The following is a 15154-nucleotide window of genomic DNA, read 5'->3' on the forward strand; positions in this document are numbered from 1 at the left end:
ATATAATTAAATCCTATTTATATTTCACATCATCTACAATTTTATTTATTTATTTTCACTTATTTTTCTACATTCAAATTATTTTTTATTCTTTTTCTCCCTGTTTCCTTACTTTTCAACTTTACTTTTATCAGCACAAAGTCTAATGTTCGGTTTGAATAAAAGGATGATATCACCAAGATATTTGATCTTTCCTTCAAATTAATGTGGCTTTTTTTTTTCCCATTAATGTGAGCAGGGATATAAAATCCAGTCATATACGCAAGTTTCTCTCTGTAATTTTTCTGAATAAAAAATACTAAAAACCGTAATTCTTAAAATTTTAAAAAAATCTAACCATTTTAATAATAAACGTGGAAAATTACTTTAGTTTGAAAAAAAAAACACTTAAAATATTATACAGTGCATTAAAATAGTATGATAAGTCGCTGCTCCTTATTTTATGTCCGTCAAAGGGGGACTGGCAAGGTTTCAAAGTGTCTCATCTCACGTGATTGGACTGCCTTTTGTCCTGCTCCACGTGTCCTTTTTAAATTGCCTCAGTCGTATCTCAAACAGTTACAGTACACAAAACCACTTCTTTTTAAATGCTAATTATTTTTTTCAATTAAGGTTACCTCTAATGACTTTTTTTTATGTTTTGCTTTTGGTTTTCACGATTTCGAGGTACGGTGATTTTTTTTTTTTAATAAACAGATTTTGATAATAAGTTAGTTCGAGTACAGGTGAATAGAGAGAAAAAAATTATCAAATTATCTATGGCACTTGGATTCTTCTGTACCTTTCGGATAAGTCTTCCTATGGATTCATCTAATTGTATCTTAACCACTATTTATAAAATTATGTATATTTGAGTGAATAGGTATTGGATGCTATAAAATAGGTTTGGGTAAGAAAAAGGAGAGTACTTAGAGAGGTTATCCTTGTATGGAGTACTGGTGTTTTTCTTTCCTTTCATTTCCCTGATTTCATTATTTCATCTTTGTGTACAAGAGTACAGAACTTGGTGTGATTTTGCTGCAACCATCAGGGTTCCGTTAGTTTACTATTTGAAACCCATACAACACAAGGTACGCCAACCACAGGGACATGCTGAACAGAGCAGAGCAGAGCCGTGCAGAGCATAAGTCGCAATTCGGGCAACTGCAACACAGCGCCGCCTGCACCCGCCCTTTTTGTTTTCCGGAGAAGACAGTGTTTAAGATTTAAAATGAAGCTTTATTTTTAATGTTTATGTTTTTGTTTAGCCCCACACTGTTCACAGCCTCATATGCCTCCTCCACCTTTTTCGTACCTTCTGTCTCCTTCCCTCACCTCACCTCCTTCACCCAACTTCTTCTGCATAAACCTCTTTCTTAATTTCACTCTTTTTTAACGTAACATTTCCTTCAAATTACTACACTCCCCCTTCAATTACTCTCTCTCAACCATATCTATTCAACCATTAATTCACCTACATTTCTCATTCACTCTTCCAAAACTTTTTTCTCTCTTCTTTCCCTTTATTTATTCTCTTCTCCCTCCTAGTGTCAAAGGAATATCTCTTCTCTCTTCCCTTTTTCCCTTTTTCCCTTTCTCCTCTCTCCATTTTCCACCGTCAATGCTTTGCTACCCCCAACAATCTACCACTTCCCCACCATGACTACGCCACCCACCAAGTACACACACCACACCAAACTACTCACACTCTCACACCACCCTCCCCAAAACCCATATCCCAGACTCGTCAGAATAACCGTCACGGACGCCGACGCCACCGACTCCTCCAGCGACGAAGAACAAACCTTCCACTCCTCCAAGCGCCTCCGACAACGCCACAGGAAATTCATCAACGAGATTTCCATCGAGCCCTGCGCCGGTAACAACAATGGCGTCTTTTCCAGGAAGAGAGTTCGAAGCAGGAGCGTGGTGGGGAAAGACAGAGTTGCAGAGACGCCGCGCGCGTCGACGGTTAAGAAATTCCGCGGAGTGAGACAAAGGCCGTGGGGAAAATGGGCGGCGGAGATACGCGACCCGTCGCGACGCGTGAGGCTATGGTTGGGTACCTACGACACTGCCGAGGAAGCCGCCTTAGTGTACGACAACGCGGCTATTAAGCTGCGTGGACCCGACGCGCTCACCAATTTCATAACGCCACCCGCCACGTGGCACAACGAAGACCCGACGCCGGCGCCCAACGGTTACGCCTCCGCCGAGGAAACTCAGAACAAAACCCTGTTTTCTCCCACTTCCGTTCTTCACTCTTGCTCTTTGTCTGAGGAAGCTGAATCCATAGCAGGCAAAGACGATGACTACTCCTCCGTGCCCGAGAGTTCCAAGGCCAAAGCTGAGTCACTGTTTCCGATTCCGAGCGAACTGAAATTTGACTTCCAAGACTGTTTGGCGGCGCCGGAGATGTTCGGCGAGTTGGACAGCGCTGCGGCGGCTGAGAGCGTGTTGTTCTCCGACGACGATTGGCCTGGTGTGTTTCTCACTGCTTGTGAGGATTTGGGTTTGAAAAGTTGGCATACAGACAGAAATCAGGAGTTTTTCCAAGATATCGACGATTTATTTGTCTCCGATCCTCTTCTTGCTCTCTGATTTCATCACTTTTATAACACACTGATTCTCCTCCTTCTCTTGCCCCCCAAATCGGCAAATTTTGTAACGGCGGAAAATCGTAGCAATGTAATCACTAATAGTTTTTTTTTTCTCACTTTTTTTCTGTTATTCTCCTTGTCTCCCTTTTCTGAATCTGTAACAGTGATGTAGTAGTGACTGTGTTCCATCATTCAAAGGTTGGAGCTTTTCAGTTTATTATATTAATTAATTAATTTTAACTATCAGTTTTTTTAATTTTTAGAGGATTTTTATTTTAATTTAATCTTTAATTATGAAGAAAAGTAAGTTAGAAATGATATTGTTTTTATTTATAAGAGAGGTTTAAAATAGTTTGAAAAGAAGGTGACAGAGTGAGTATTAGTTGTTTTATGGTTTTCTATTATTGGAGTAATCCCCACGTGAGCCCCGACCACAAGTTGCACAAATAATTTAATTCTAATTTCCCTTCCTACAAATATCTAACTACAGGTGTATCTGTAAGTACCAAAACTATTTTCAGTAAATGTTATTTATTAATAAAACATTATTTTAGTATAAATTTTCAAATATTTTTCAAAACCAATTCAAGTGATTTACATAATTTTTCAAAAATTTTAAAATTCCTTGTTTGCGGAACTTATATTAAAATTATGTATTTATTGATATTTTCTTTAATAAATTATTATTTTCCTAAATTCCCATCAGTGTCTTTGTTTGTTTAAATAAATGAATTTGACTGAGGATAAGGGAATAAGTGAGAAAAGCGATATTATTTGAATTAAAATAAAGATAAGTATAAAAAATAGGAGAAAGTTTTTGAACGATTTAATTGATGTTATAGTTAAAAATTATTTTTTCAATTCATGAATTTGTAATTCTATTATTTTATCCTTGTGTTGCCCTACTACCTACGTTTAATAGGGTGAACTTGGATGAAAAGAAAATTATGAATTATCTAATACTAACAAAACACCTCAAATGTATAAAAAAACTTAATGGTTTTATTATTATTATTTATGATTTTCTAATTAGTATTATTTATGATTTTTTAATTAGTATTATTATTATCTTGAAAATTTATTTTGATTATTATTACTATTATTAATAAACAAATTATTATTACTCTTTTCTTTTTATAGCTTTACACAATTTAAAATTAATATAAAATAATTAACTTAAATATGCTTTAAATATATATATATATATATATATATAAATATTATTAAGTATTCTATTATTTTAATATGTCTAAATATTTTTGTTATTCTTTACATATTTAACATTTTTTTTGGTTAGTTTTTATGTTTAACTATGATCAATTTAGTAAAAGAATTTCAAGATATTAATTAAAATAATTATATCACTTTGAAATGCATGTTTCAATGAGGTAGTATGCTCGATATTTTTATAAATAAAATATAATTTCATTTTTAATAAATTATCAACCTTATTATTATATTTTTTTAAAGAAGTGATTTAATTTTTATTTACAAAATATTAGTAAAATTAAAATATTATACATAATTTTACTTTATAATTATAAGTTTACCATTTTATACATTTAGGATGATTAGATAAAAAAATCAATATATAACGAAAAAAATTATTTTATATTATATTTAAATTATAAAAAGAAAAAAATTATGATTTTTTTTAATGTTACATACAGTTTTAATATATTTTCTTGGTAAACTTTAAACGTATATTGCTACATTTATATTTAGAGATAACCTTGTTATCATATATTAGAAAATATGTGATTTTGATAATTTAAAATAAAAAACTTAGAAGTAAATTATAATTATTTTAACAAAAAATTATTGATTGAAAACTTAAAATTACATAAATAGTTATCTCATTTATATGAAATAATTTTTTTACTCGATTAAATTATTTATTGAAAAAATAAAAATATATTTGATTTAATGATATTAACTAATAATTTTCATTTTTAGGTTTAAACTAATAGAAAATGAGTACATAAAGGGGTTTGGTTATGTTAGGAATTGAAGATTTACAAATATTAAAAGCAGATGAAACTTATTAAAACTATTATTTCTTTAGCCAACGTGCGGTGAAGCCAATTCTGCATTGCTTTCAGAACTTACAAGAAAATGTTGAGTGGATTAATTGATTTCAAAGACCACTCTAAATTTTACCATTTTCATTTTCAATGTTTTTATTTTTAATATTTTTGTTTTTTAAAAAATGGTAAGTTTATATCGGTAAATAATTAGACATATCGGAGAGGAACTGAATTATTACCTGTTGGGCTCGCATCAAAACTTTCTTCTATTATTACGTGGATTCACACTAATGGATGAAAAATACAAATATTATGATAAACTATTAAATCTGTTAAATGAAAACCCAAAAATCAATGTAAAGTATCACTTCCTGATATTTTTATAATTTTTTTTCATAAATATTACATCAATTATCCTTGTAATCGATATAATATATTTAAAATCATGTCATTATATATTAAACTTATAAACTGTGTTAATTTTGTAATTTATGTAATAGATATTATATCGTTTATACAAATATTATATAATTTTGTAATTTTGTACAACCCATATAATAAGCACATATAATATAATTGGATTATGGAACTAATATTATATTTGTTGTTTTTAAAATTTTAACTTTCGTGTTTTGCGTTAACTTTTCTCTCGTACATTTGTTTTTTTTTTTTTTTTTTTTCATTGCGTTACATACTCTTCACGATTCTTTGTATTTTCATTTTTGTTTGGTTTTTTGGATTTTCAGTTAATGTTGGATGTAATAGTGGGTCGTGTGAGACAATCACCGCTTCTTCTCATTTGTTGCATTGTGTACAGTTCTTAGTTGTCACGTTTTTCATTCTCATTTTTTGGGTTGGGTTCTTTGGAGAACCAGTGATATTGGTCATAGTGGTGGGTAGTGCCAGAGTTTCGTCGTGGTTGGTTGGGGTTTAGTCTTTTTCTTCTTTTGGTGTTTTCTCTCACCGTGTTGCACTATAGTTTATACTGTCGCGTTGTATTTTTTTTTTCATTTGTTGGGTTTAGTTTATTAGATTGAAGGAGACTTGCATTTTCTTTGTCGCTATTGATTACTCTCTCCATTACCTCATTATTTCAGGTTGTCGGTTTACCTTTTTGGATTGTAAAATTCTTTAGTGTAGGATTGTGTTGTTGGGTTTGGTTCCGCTCTCACTTGTAGAGGTGCTTTGGTGTCTAGAATGAGTTGAGTTAATTCTTCATTTTTAATTGTCTCCACCGATTTTTTTTGGGTTGCTTCAACCCCGTGTAAGTTACATTTTTTTTACTCTTATTATTTGTTATATTAATAGCTAATAATTTTGTTGATAATGTATACGTCTAAATATTTATAATTTAATTTTAAATATGTTAGTTTTTAAGATTATTTTTTTTGTTATGTTTCAATTTTAAAAATACTATTTAGATTAAGATAAATACGTTAGGTATTTAGCAAGTGTATATGGAGAGAATTTGTATTTGATTTTTTATAACATTTTTGTTTTATTAAATATATATATATATATATATGATGAATATTAAAATTAAAATTCTTTTTTTATTGATATTATATTTTTATTGATAATATTTCTTGTAATTTGTTACTGTTACTCATATCTAGTATGTTTTTTAAAATTATTGATTAAGAAAATAAATAAATAAAAAACTGAAAAAAATATTACATATTTCATCAGTTAAAATTTCAACTTATATGTAAAAATAAATATATTACATCGGTTCTAAACAAAATATTATTACATCGGTTATAAAATCGATGTAAAATGTAATGAATTTTCTACACATCAACAATCTAATAAGTCTTTTAAAATCAATGCAAAATATATTATGGTTTCAAATAAGAAAGAACAAGAAAAAATAGTATTATATCTAAGTGTTAAATAGATTTTCTTAATTATATAAATACTGAAAATAACTCATTTTATCAACACGGCTAACGCATTGGGTAAAGTTTCTTTTGCTCACACTAGTTGTAATGTGAATCGCTTGTGATTTATTTCTTCTGTTGACCAATGATATATGAATAGTATTATAAATTAGTGCCGAAAAAATTGTGAAATGAATTGAATTGGGTGTGTTTTGTGAGTTTTGCAGAGAAAGAAATTAAGAGAAAAGATGAAGACTTTTGGCCCCGCTGAAAAGGCAAAAACGCAAGTTGGTTTTGTGTTGGGAACTTGCCAATAAAAGCAAAAGAAAAAATAAGAGAGGATCTGTAAGATGCTGAGTGGCACATAAAATGAGAGTTGTGAATGAAGGCAACATGAAAATGCGTTTTGGCCTTTGGATTGAACGCAATATCTGACACAAGCAGAGGGGTGCAAGTGGCACAATACTAATTCCATACTTTTCATGCCACTAAACCTCATATTCTTACCCATTGCATTTGGACCACGTTAGACCAGTACTTCCTCCCAATTTTCATGCTTTTTCCCCTTCTTTTACACAACATTATCCACAATTTTTATTATTTTTAATCACCTTGTTTCGATTTCAAAATCAATAGATAGGATAGTTAAGATTAATCATTTATTTTAGAAGTCAATTATCACAGTTTTGGTTTTAAAAGATTAATTGTACGAGTATATAAATTATTTTTAACTCGATTCTTAAGTGATGTTAGACTATATTAATTATATTAAAATTTATTTACTCCTTTATTTCCGTGAGTATTGATGGGCTTTGTAAGTTCAGCCATATAGCAGAAAGCCAGAAAATGGTAGACCATATTGGAGCATGATGAAGAAGTTAAAACTTAGAAGGAAATGGTTTAAAAGTCAAGGTGACAAACATGCTCTTCATAGTGTTGAAGGAACGTCTCTTTCGTATTTATTTATTAATGTAAGGTTTGATGAATGGTGATGTGCAAAGTTATGATATTATTTAATGAGGGTGTTGAAATAAGTGGGAGGAAGATGTGTGTGAAAGATGGGAGAGGTAATTTAAATTTATATAAAGCATAGACAAAGATAAAGACCGCAATATTTGTCTAGCGTGTTTTATTACGGTTTTATTTTTAAAATATATTTTGGTGAAGTGAAAAAAAAAATAGATATAAATATAAATCGTTATTAACTTCAACTCCTAAATAATATCATATTATATTTATTATATTGAAATATTTAATAATTGCATTTTGAATTATCATTATCATCATATGATTTTGCTGGGGACAAAAGTGATGGGTTATTGATTTGTTTTTAAAAGAAGGAGCAGAAGATAACGTCCAACAAAGCCAAAAGCTCTTCCCCGAATGGAGTCACGATTGAGAATGAGAAAAAACAGAGCGTATCTCCCATGTTATTCTGCGGCCCCTACACCCTCAATCTCAGCCTTACACGTAATCAATCGAACGGCTTTTGGGCTCCTTTTCTGCAACTGCACGTGCATCAGGGGATCATTTGGTCCCTAAGTTGAATGGTCCCCGCATCAGACGTCTCGTCAACTTCAATCACTCTTGTTTCCTCACCACCTCATTCTCTTCTCTACTCATCAATCTTTCTCTACTCAATGCTTCTTATTACTTCAACTATAAATTCAAATCATAAATTCTCCCCTCATGCTTCCTTGCTTCCCATTAGTTAAGCATCTAAGAGGTAGGAGGTACTCTTCTATATATATCACCGACACTGATATGATATAGATACGAAACACTGAGTTATATAATATTTCTAAATTATAGAAAAGAAAAAATATATATAAAAATTTTAAATTGATGAGAGAAAACACGTATATATGGATTATATAACTATGAATTATATACAAAATTGAGAATAAAGATTTATATGCACAAATATCTTTCAATTTTTTTTTTAATAAAAACATGTTTTGTATGGTCGGTTCAAAATGATTTGTTTTTTTATTTTTGTAATCATAATAAAAATTGATACAACAAGTTTGAGTTTTTTAAAAAATAATGTATTTCTTCTTTTTAAAATTGTGTAAAAACCATGTTAGAATTGTTAAAAATTCTTTTTTTTAATTTGATACTTAACCAATATGTGTCATATAAGTATCCTACGAATGTTGGTGTTCAATGCGTGTGTCCGACACCATTTAAGAGACGTGTCTGAACCTCATATTATAAATTAATTTTGAATAATTTTTATACTTTTGTTAATATGATTAAAGTTAATTTCAATTAAACATTTAATATAACAATTTTATTTATTTTTCTTTATTATTATAATAATTAAAATAACGGTAATTAATATTGAATAAATAATTAATATTTAATATTAACAAAAATAGAAAAAACATGATCAAATAAAAAAAAAAAAAAAAGATGGAAAGAAGATGTAAAACATAAAAGGGAGACACATAATTGAAAAAATACATAACAAAAGCTCTCTACATATTTCTGTGTGTTTTTTTTTACTAAAACTTAATATTCTAGTTGAAATCCATTTTTCTTGATTAGAACATAAATAAATGCGAAATTTATTTCAGATGTATTAAAATTAATTTTTTACTTTTTCCCTTAATTTTATCCCTCTCTCTCTCTGACACACACACATTTGAAAGAGGAAGAGGACATCCACTCTCACATTTGAAGTTCTTCCTTCTAGTCTTCTCAAAATTAAAAGAAGACATAAAATAAAGACGAGGCCCAAGCCCAAAGCCCAAGCCCAAGCCCAAGAAGGCCAAAGCCCAAAGAGCCCAAGTCCATCCCATGAGGGGCAAGGCCAAGCTTTGAAATACTCTTGTATAGTTTTAGGAGGTGTGGTTATTAAATAAAGGAGTGTGAAAATGTAAAATAAAGTCACATTACCCATGTGACTTAGGAGAGTGGTGTAGGTGTAGTTTTTGGGAGGTGTCATAGTAGAAAAAGGTCACACCTCCCATGTGACTTGTTTTTGGTGGGAATTTCAAATGAGTTTATTTGAAATTTCCCACCTATTTTTCAGCACCTTAGGCTATAAATAGAGGTGCTTCCTTTGTAAAATTCATATTGGAATTAATCTAAGAAAACTCTACTCAAATTTTGAGTGAACTTTGGAGAGCTTTTGGAGCCTTCTTCTCTAGTCTTATCTTGATGGATCAATGGAGTCCTCAAGTGGCGGCATCACTCTTATCTAGGAGCATTCCACACTTCTAGTGGCGAGATCATCCAACATTCTTCCATCTTCATGAGCACTCTCTTCTCCTTCCTTTCTTCTCTTTCAATTGTTCATGTTGTTTTGTGTTCTTGAGTTTTTTGGTTCGGTTTTTCTGTTTTTCCAACACCTATGTTCTGTTCTTGCCTTTTAATTTCAATTCTGTTCGGTTCCTTTTAGTTTCTCCTCTTTTTTGGTTCAATTTGACTAAAATTGGTTCATCCAAATGAGTTTGGGAATTGGTACTAGTTTTTGGTGAGTTCTTGTCTTAGAACAAATGATCCAACTCTAAGAAAAGTGTCTCTATAATGTCCAACTCAAGGTGATTCCTAAGAAGGTCAAGAACCTTTCTCTATATGGCTAGTGGAATCACATCACACACACATATATATATATATAATTACCATTTTACCATACATTTTATTTCTCATACATATATAAATAAATATATTATCATTTTATCACACACTCATGTACATTATATTTACTGTACTGATAAACATTTTATCAACTTGTCACTGAATCTCTTCACTTAAAATAAAAGTAGATCTTATGTAAATGGTGATAATTGAAAAACCTACAAAATTTGCATAATAATTCCTTACAATTATTTAAGTTTGCAATTGGTCTTGAATGATAGTTAAGGACTGAATATAGAGAATCATAAAAAAATCTTACAAGCATTTCTACCTTTATCAATAAGATAATAAACCAAAATTTCAAATTTTATGGAGTTGCAGTTTGAGAAATGTGGGGGTACAGAAAGCAAGACACTAATCGTTGAAGTTGTTTTTTTTTTGGGCCCTATTCAATTTTTGACGCCTGATTCCCCATCGCCTGCAAAGTCCGTCAACGATGGACCATAGTGTGGGCTTCTATATATCAGGCCTCATTGTTTTTTAATGGATTTAATTTTTGTATTTTGCTATAGTAAATTAATTTATATTTTTCAACTGATTAAAAAATATTTGTATCATTTTAAAGACTGAGTTCACGAGTTTTCTAAATCTTTATAAACTTTCCTCAGTAGAAATCAAACTCAATAATACCCTTTAGATCTTCGCATGAAGCAAATATGAAGTTGGTACACATGCAACTGAGAAAATTGAAAATAAAAAAAAACTAATAAAACCTTAACCAATTGATTGAGATGCACATTTGGAGATGTTCGTGAAATCAATATTTGCTTTGATATTCGTGAAATCTATGTTCTTCACCAGATATTGAATATTTTCCCTCTAAACTTTTCTCATAACACTTTTCTTAAACTGTACTTTTAATCCATTTTTCAACTTATATATGATTGAATAACAATAATAATACAAATTTATAATGGCAATAGCAAAAGGAAATATCTGGAAACGATACTATTTTTTTATCTTAATAATGTAAGAAGGTATATCCTTAATTTGAATTTACAAATTACAATTATATATCAATTAAGTTTTACAAAACTGTATAGATATTTATATTTATACTTGTTTCTCCCTTATCAGGCGGATTATTATAATACTAACAAAAAACACACAAGCTGCAGCACATGTATGTTTACATTTCTTATTAAATTAAAATATATACAATTTTGTAAAAAATAATATTAAAAACTATATAACCATTACTTTTTTAAAAAGAAAATATTTAATTATTTTAAAATAAAAAACTATTCAATTATTTATTTTGTTAAATAAATAAATAATGTTATATTTATTAAAAAATAAAATTATTAATTAAAAAATATACAATTTATGTAGTATAAATAGAGACAGAGACGCCACATGTGTAAAACACATATTTATATGAATTATATAAATTAGTAATAAATATTTATTTTCACAAATATATTTCAGTTTTGATAATAGAAATGTTTCTCAAGACAAATTAATATATTTTTTATTTTTAAAATTACATTATAATCATGATAATATTATCAGAAATTCAACAATATATAAATTTTGAATTAGATATTTCAGATATACATAATTTTTATGGGTTTGCATACTTAATATTTTTCCATGAAGTTAATATTTTTCAGCAATTGAAATGGTTAAAAAAAAGTATTAGCATACATTAAAAAACCTCTTCACATCCAGATTTTAACGAAAGGCCAGTGAAGAGAATCCAGACTGGTAAATCAAACGACCTAATGTCTTCAAAAGGAGATGAACAATGGCAGCACTAGATAAACAGAATATAACACTGAGTAGCAACAAGAAAACACCGATACAGAGAAAACCCTAAAAAAACAAGGTTGAATTGGCGTAGGGGAATTTTTCCCTGTCATAGTCGGTTTGTGAATAACGTTGTCAATTAATCATATCATATCCTAATGTTAATGCTAATAGCTGTATCCATAATAAATATAACAACACCTTGCTTCAGTTGCAGTGAAACACCATTGATGCTTTGGTGGCAAATATTCAGAAGACGGAAGAGGAATGAATGAGATAAGTGAGCGCCAAAGCCAACATCATCAACACATACGCAACCCCTTGATCTATAGACGTCCCTGAACAATGTATGTCAAAAAGCCACAAAAACGAATCGATAAGTAACGCAAGCACATTTTCAGATCCAGCGAAAATAAACAAGTAACTTCTATTGAATTTTGGAAGCAGATCTGAAAAAAAGAACAGTTACCGTCGCTGGTGGGAGGAGGTGCCGGAGGCAGGGATTGCGCATGGGCGGAGAGAGGAACGTAAAGAGTGAAGATGAGAGAGAGAAGCAGAGCCAGCAATCCGAAACCAAACGAAAACCTGAAAATGGCCATGTTTATGGTTTCGGCACACACGCTGTTTCTCTCTCAAGTTTGTAAGGTGCGGTGATGGGAGCAAGAGACGGCGCACGGATTTTAACAGGCTAAGGCCGTTACCTTTCGAAGGGGAGAAAAAAGAATAGCGGAGAGAGGCAACCGGTGAAGCCGGTATAACATAGCAGTGGTGGGGCCCACCCGCATGTTATGAGCTTGCTAAGCCCATGTGATTGCCGATTTCGGTTTGGATTTCAACCAGTCACACCGCTGACACTCTGTTACCTTTTGGCGCCATATGCTTTTTTTTTTCTTCTAACTTTCCTTTTCAAATCCATCGAATTTTATTTTTAGAATCTTAATAATTTGTTAAATCAAAAAAAGTATCTCACTTTATATTATAATTTAATTAAATTCCTTTTTTTTGTAGTATGGGGATATGGTGTTGCCTTAAACGGCTATTTTACCTTATTTATTTATTTTTATCTTTGAATTAGGAATTACTAACGTCCGATAACTTAATATTTTTGTTGACTTTTTTAGTATATAATTTAAATTTTGATTTAAATACAGAGAATAATTAGTATATTTATAACTTTGAAAGACTGTGTAATGAATGACGCGTTTGTTTCAAGAAAAGTTGATAAATTATGAAGGTCCACCTTAGAATTTTGTGCATGGTTATTAGCATCTACAATAATTACTGTAATGATATGAAAATTTAAAGCATTAAACAGTTTACAAATTATACACGAGAAAGGAAATTTATGGATTATCAAAACTGTATCATAGGATTTAACCTTCCATATACATCATTCTTTGGAATAAATGTACATTTTGAGAGAAAAAAAAGTTAGTGTATATTTAAAAGAAATGAAAAAACTATGCTAAGAATGAAATGAATGTTATATGAAATTAGAGTGATGTGTCTGATATAAAAGTATTTCTAATAGAAGAAAATAAAAAAATATACAATGTTGAAAGTTATAATTATGTTATGTATAAATTAATTTTTAATTAGTTGTCTATGTATAATCTAATTTTAATTTATATAAAAATATATTATTATTTTTTAAACGTTTATAAATCATTAATAAAATTTGAAGATTGTATAATATCCCAACAAATTTAGTTAATCACTTTGGCTGATATTTTGAAGGTTTGACTAAATGTAAAAAAATTGTTTCACCTTTTCTTTTTGATGTTTGGTACAATAACTTTCAAGCAGTAATTAAACATAGTCAAACCATTATAAATAGCCAAATAGAAAAGAAAAAAAAAGTGTTACTGTTGTGGTTAAAACTTAAAACGCAAAAATCAAGTGAATACATTTGTTAAACAGTTTACATTTTAAAAAGCTGATCTTAAATATTTAGGAGTCAGTCTAGCTAATTATAAATCACAAAAAAATCTCACATCTATTAGACGATTATATATATAGAAAAATTATCATTTAATATATTATTTTTCCTTATTTTTACTTTACAACTTCTTTTAGTAATAAAATAAATATATTTTTTTTAAAAAGAATATTTTTATTGTTAAACGAAAGTAAGAAAAATTATAGTGTGAAACTATCATTATATATAACAAAATGAAGAAATTGGAGTTAAATTTTACCAAACCATTCCAAACAAAATACTATACAAAAATTATTAAATAATAATTAAATTTAAAATTTAAAATTTTAAAATAATTAGTTATTATATTAACTAAATTAAATATTAATTTAAAAATTAAAAAAAATTATTAGTATGTAAAGTAGTTTGTATTATTAATAAAGATTTATAAAATAATTTTTAAATTAATATCTAAATTAAATTTAAAAGACTAATAGAAATTAATTTAAAATAATAATTAATTAAATTTTAATAATTAAAGTTAAATATTAATTTAAAAATTAATTTATTAAATTTTATTAAAAAAATATTTTATATATTAATAATTATTTTAATTTATAAAAATATTTATAATTTAATTAAATAGTAATTAATTATTTTAGTTTTTAAAATTTGTTTTATTTAATAATTTTTTTTGTGAAACCTTTGTTCTAACAGTTATTTTATTTTAAGAGCATTTTAATGCTCAAGTTAAGAAATAGAAGAAGTAAACAAAAACGTTTCTATATATTTTTTTTTTGAAAGGTAGGCGTTGTTTGTGTGCACTCTCCTTTGAATAAAAACAAGGTGTCAGATTATATTTTTTGGACTGACCCGCGGGTTAAGTTAATATTTTTAATCTCTTACTCTGTTTTCGGTCGTTCTGTTTTTTTTTTAAATTAAAACTTAAAATTAAAATAGTTTACAAAATTAATTATATTATTTAAAAAGATTAAAAAAATATAACATTACTACAAATTAATATTATCAATTATAATAAAGTAATTTAATATATAAAACTTATTATTATTTTTTAATTATGAGTAGTAATTAATAAATTAGAAAATTAAAAAAATATTTATATAATTAAATATTTGAATATATATATGTCATATATTTGTAAGTTTTGCTAAAAATAATTAATATAAATGACTATTTTTATATTCATTATAATTAATCAAAATTGTCATATAGAATAAGAAGTTCGAGATTGAAGCATAATTTATTCATTTACACTTTAAAGTTTTAATCGTTATTTTTTTACTCTAATTAGGAATAAATTAACTGTTGTAAAATTCATTTAATTAAATTTATTTT

General features: G+C 28.6%; 1 protein-coding gene across 1 annotated transcript; it reads left to right on the top strand.

Annotated features, from left to right (window-relative positions):
- The first annotated feature begins 866 nt into the window (after window positions 1–866).
- Window positions 867–2822, top strand: LOC137811467 (ethylene-responsive transcription factor CRF1-like). Its single transcript, XM_068613239.1, has one exon. It carries the CDS (start codon window positions 1639–1641, stop codon window positions 2578–2580), a length of 942 nt encoding a protein of 313 aa, XP_068469340.1. The 5' UTR covers window positions 867–1638; the 3' UTR covers window positions 2581–2822.
- Window positions 2823–15154: the final 12332 nt, after the last annotated feature.

This window comes from Phaseolus vulgaris, chromosome 2 (assembly GCF_000499845.2).
Source record: "Phaseolus vulgaris cultivar G19833 chromosome 2, P. vulgaris v2.0, whole genome shotgun sequence".
Classification (NCBI taxonomy): domain Eukaryota; kingdom Viridiplantae; phylum Streptophyta; class Magnoliopsida; order Fabales; family Fabaceae; genus Phaseolus; species Phaseolus vulgaris.

Bases quoted from the DNA above. Each gene is read 5' to 3' on its own strand.
- LOC137811467 (XM_068613239.1), top strand. From the start codon at position 1,639: ATGACTACGCCACCCACCAAGTACACACACCACACCAAACTACTCACA.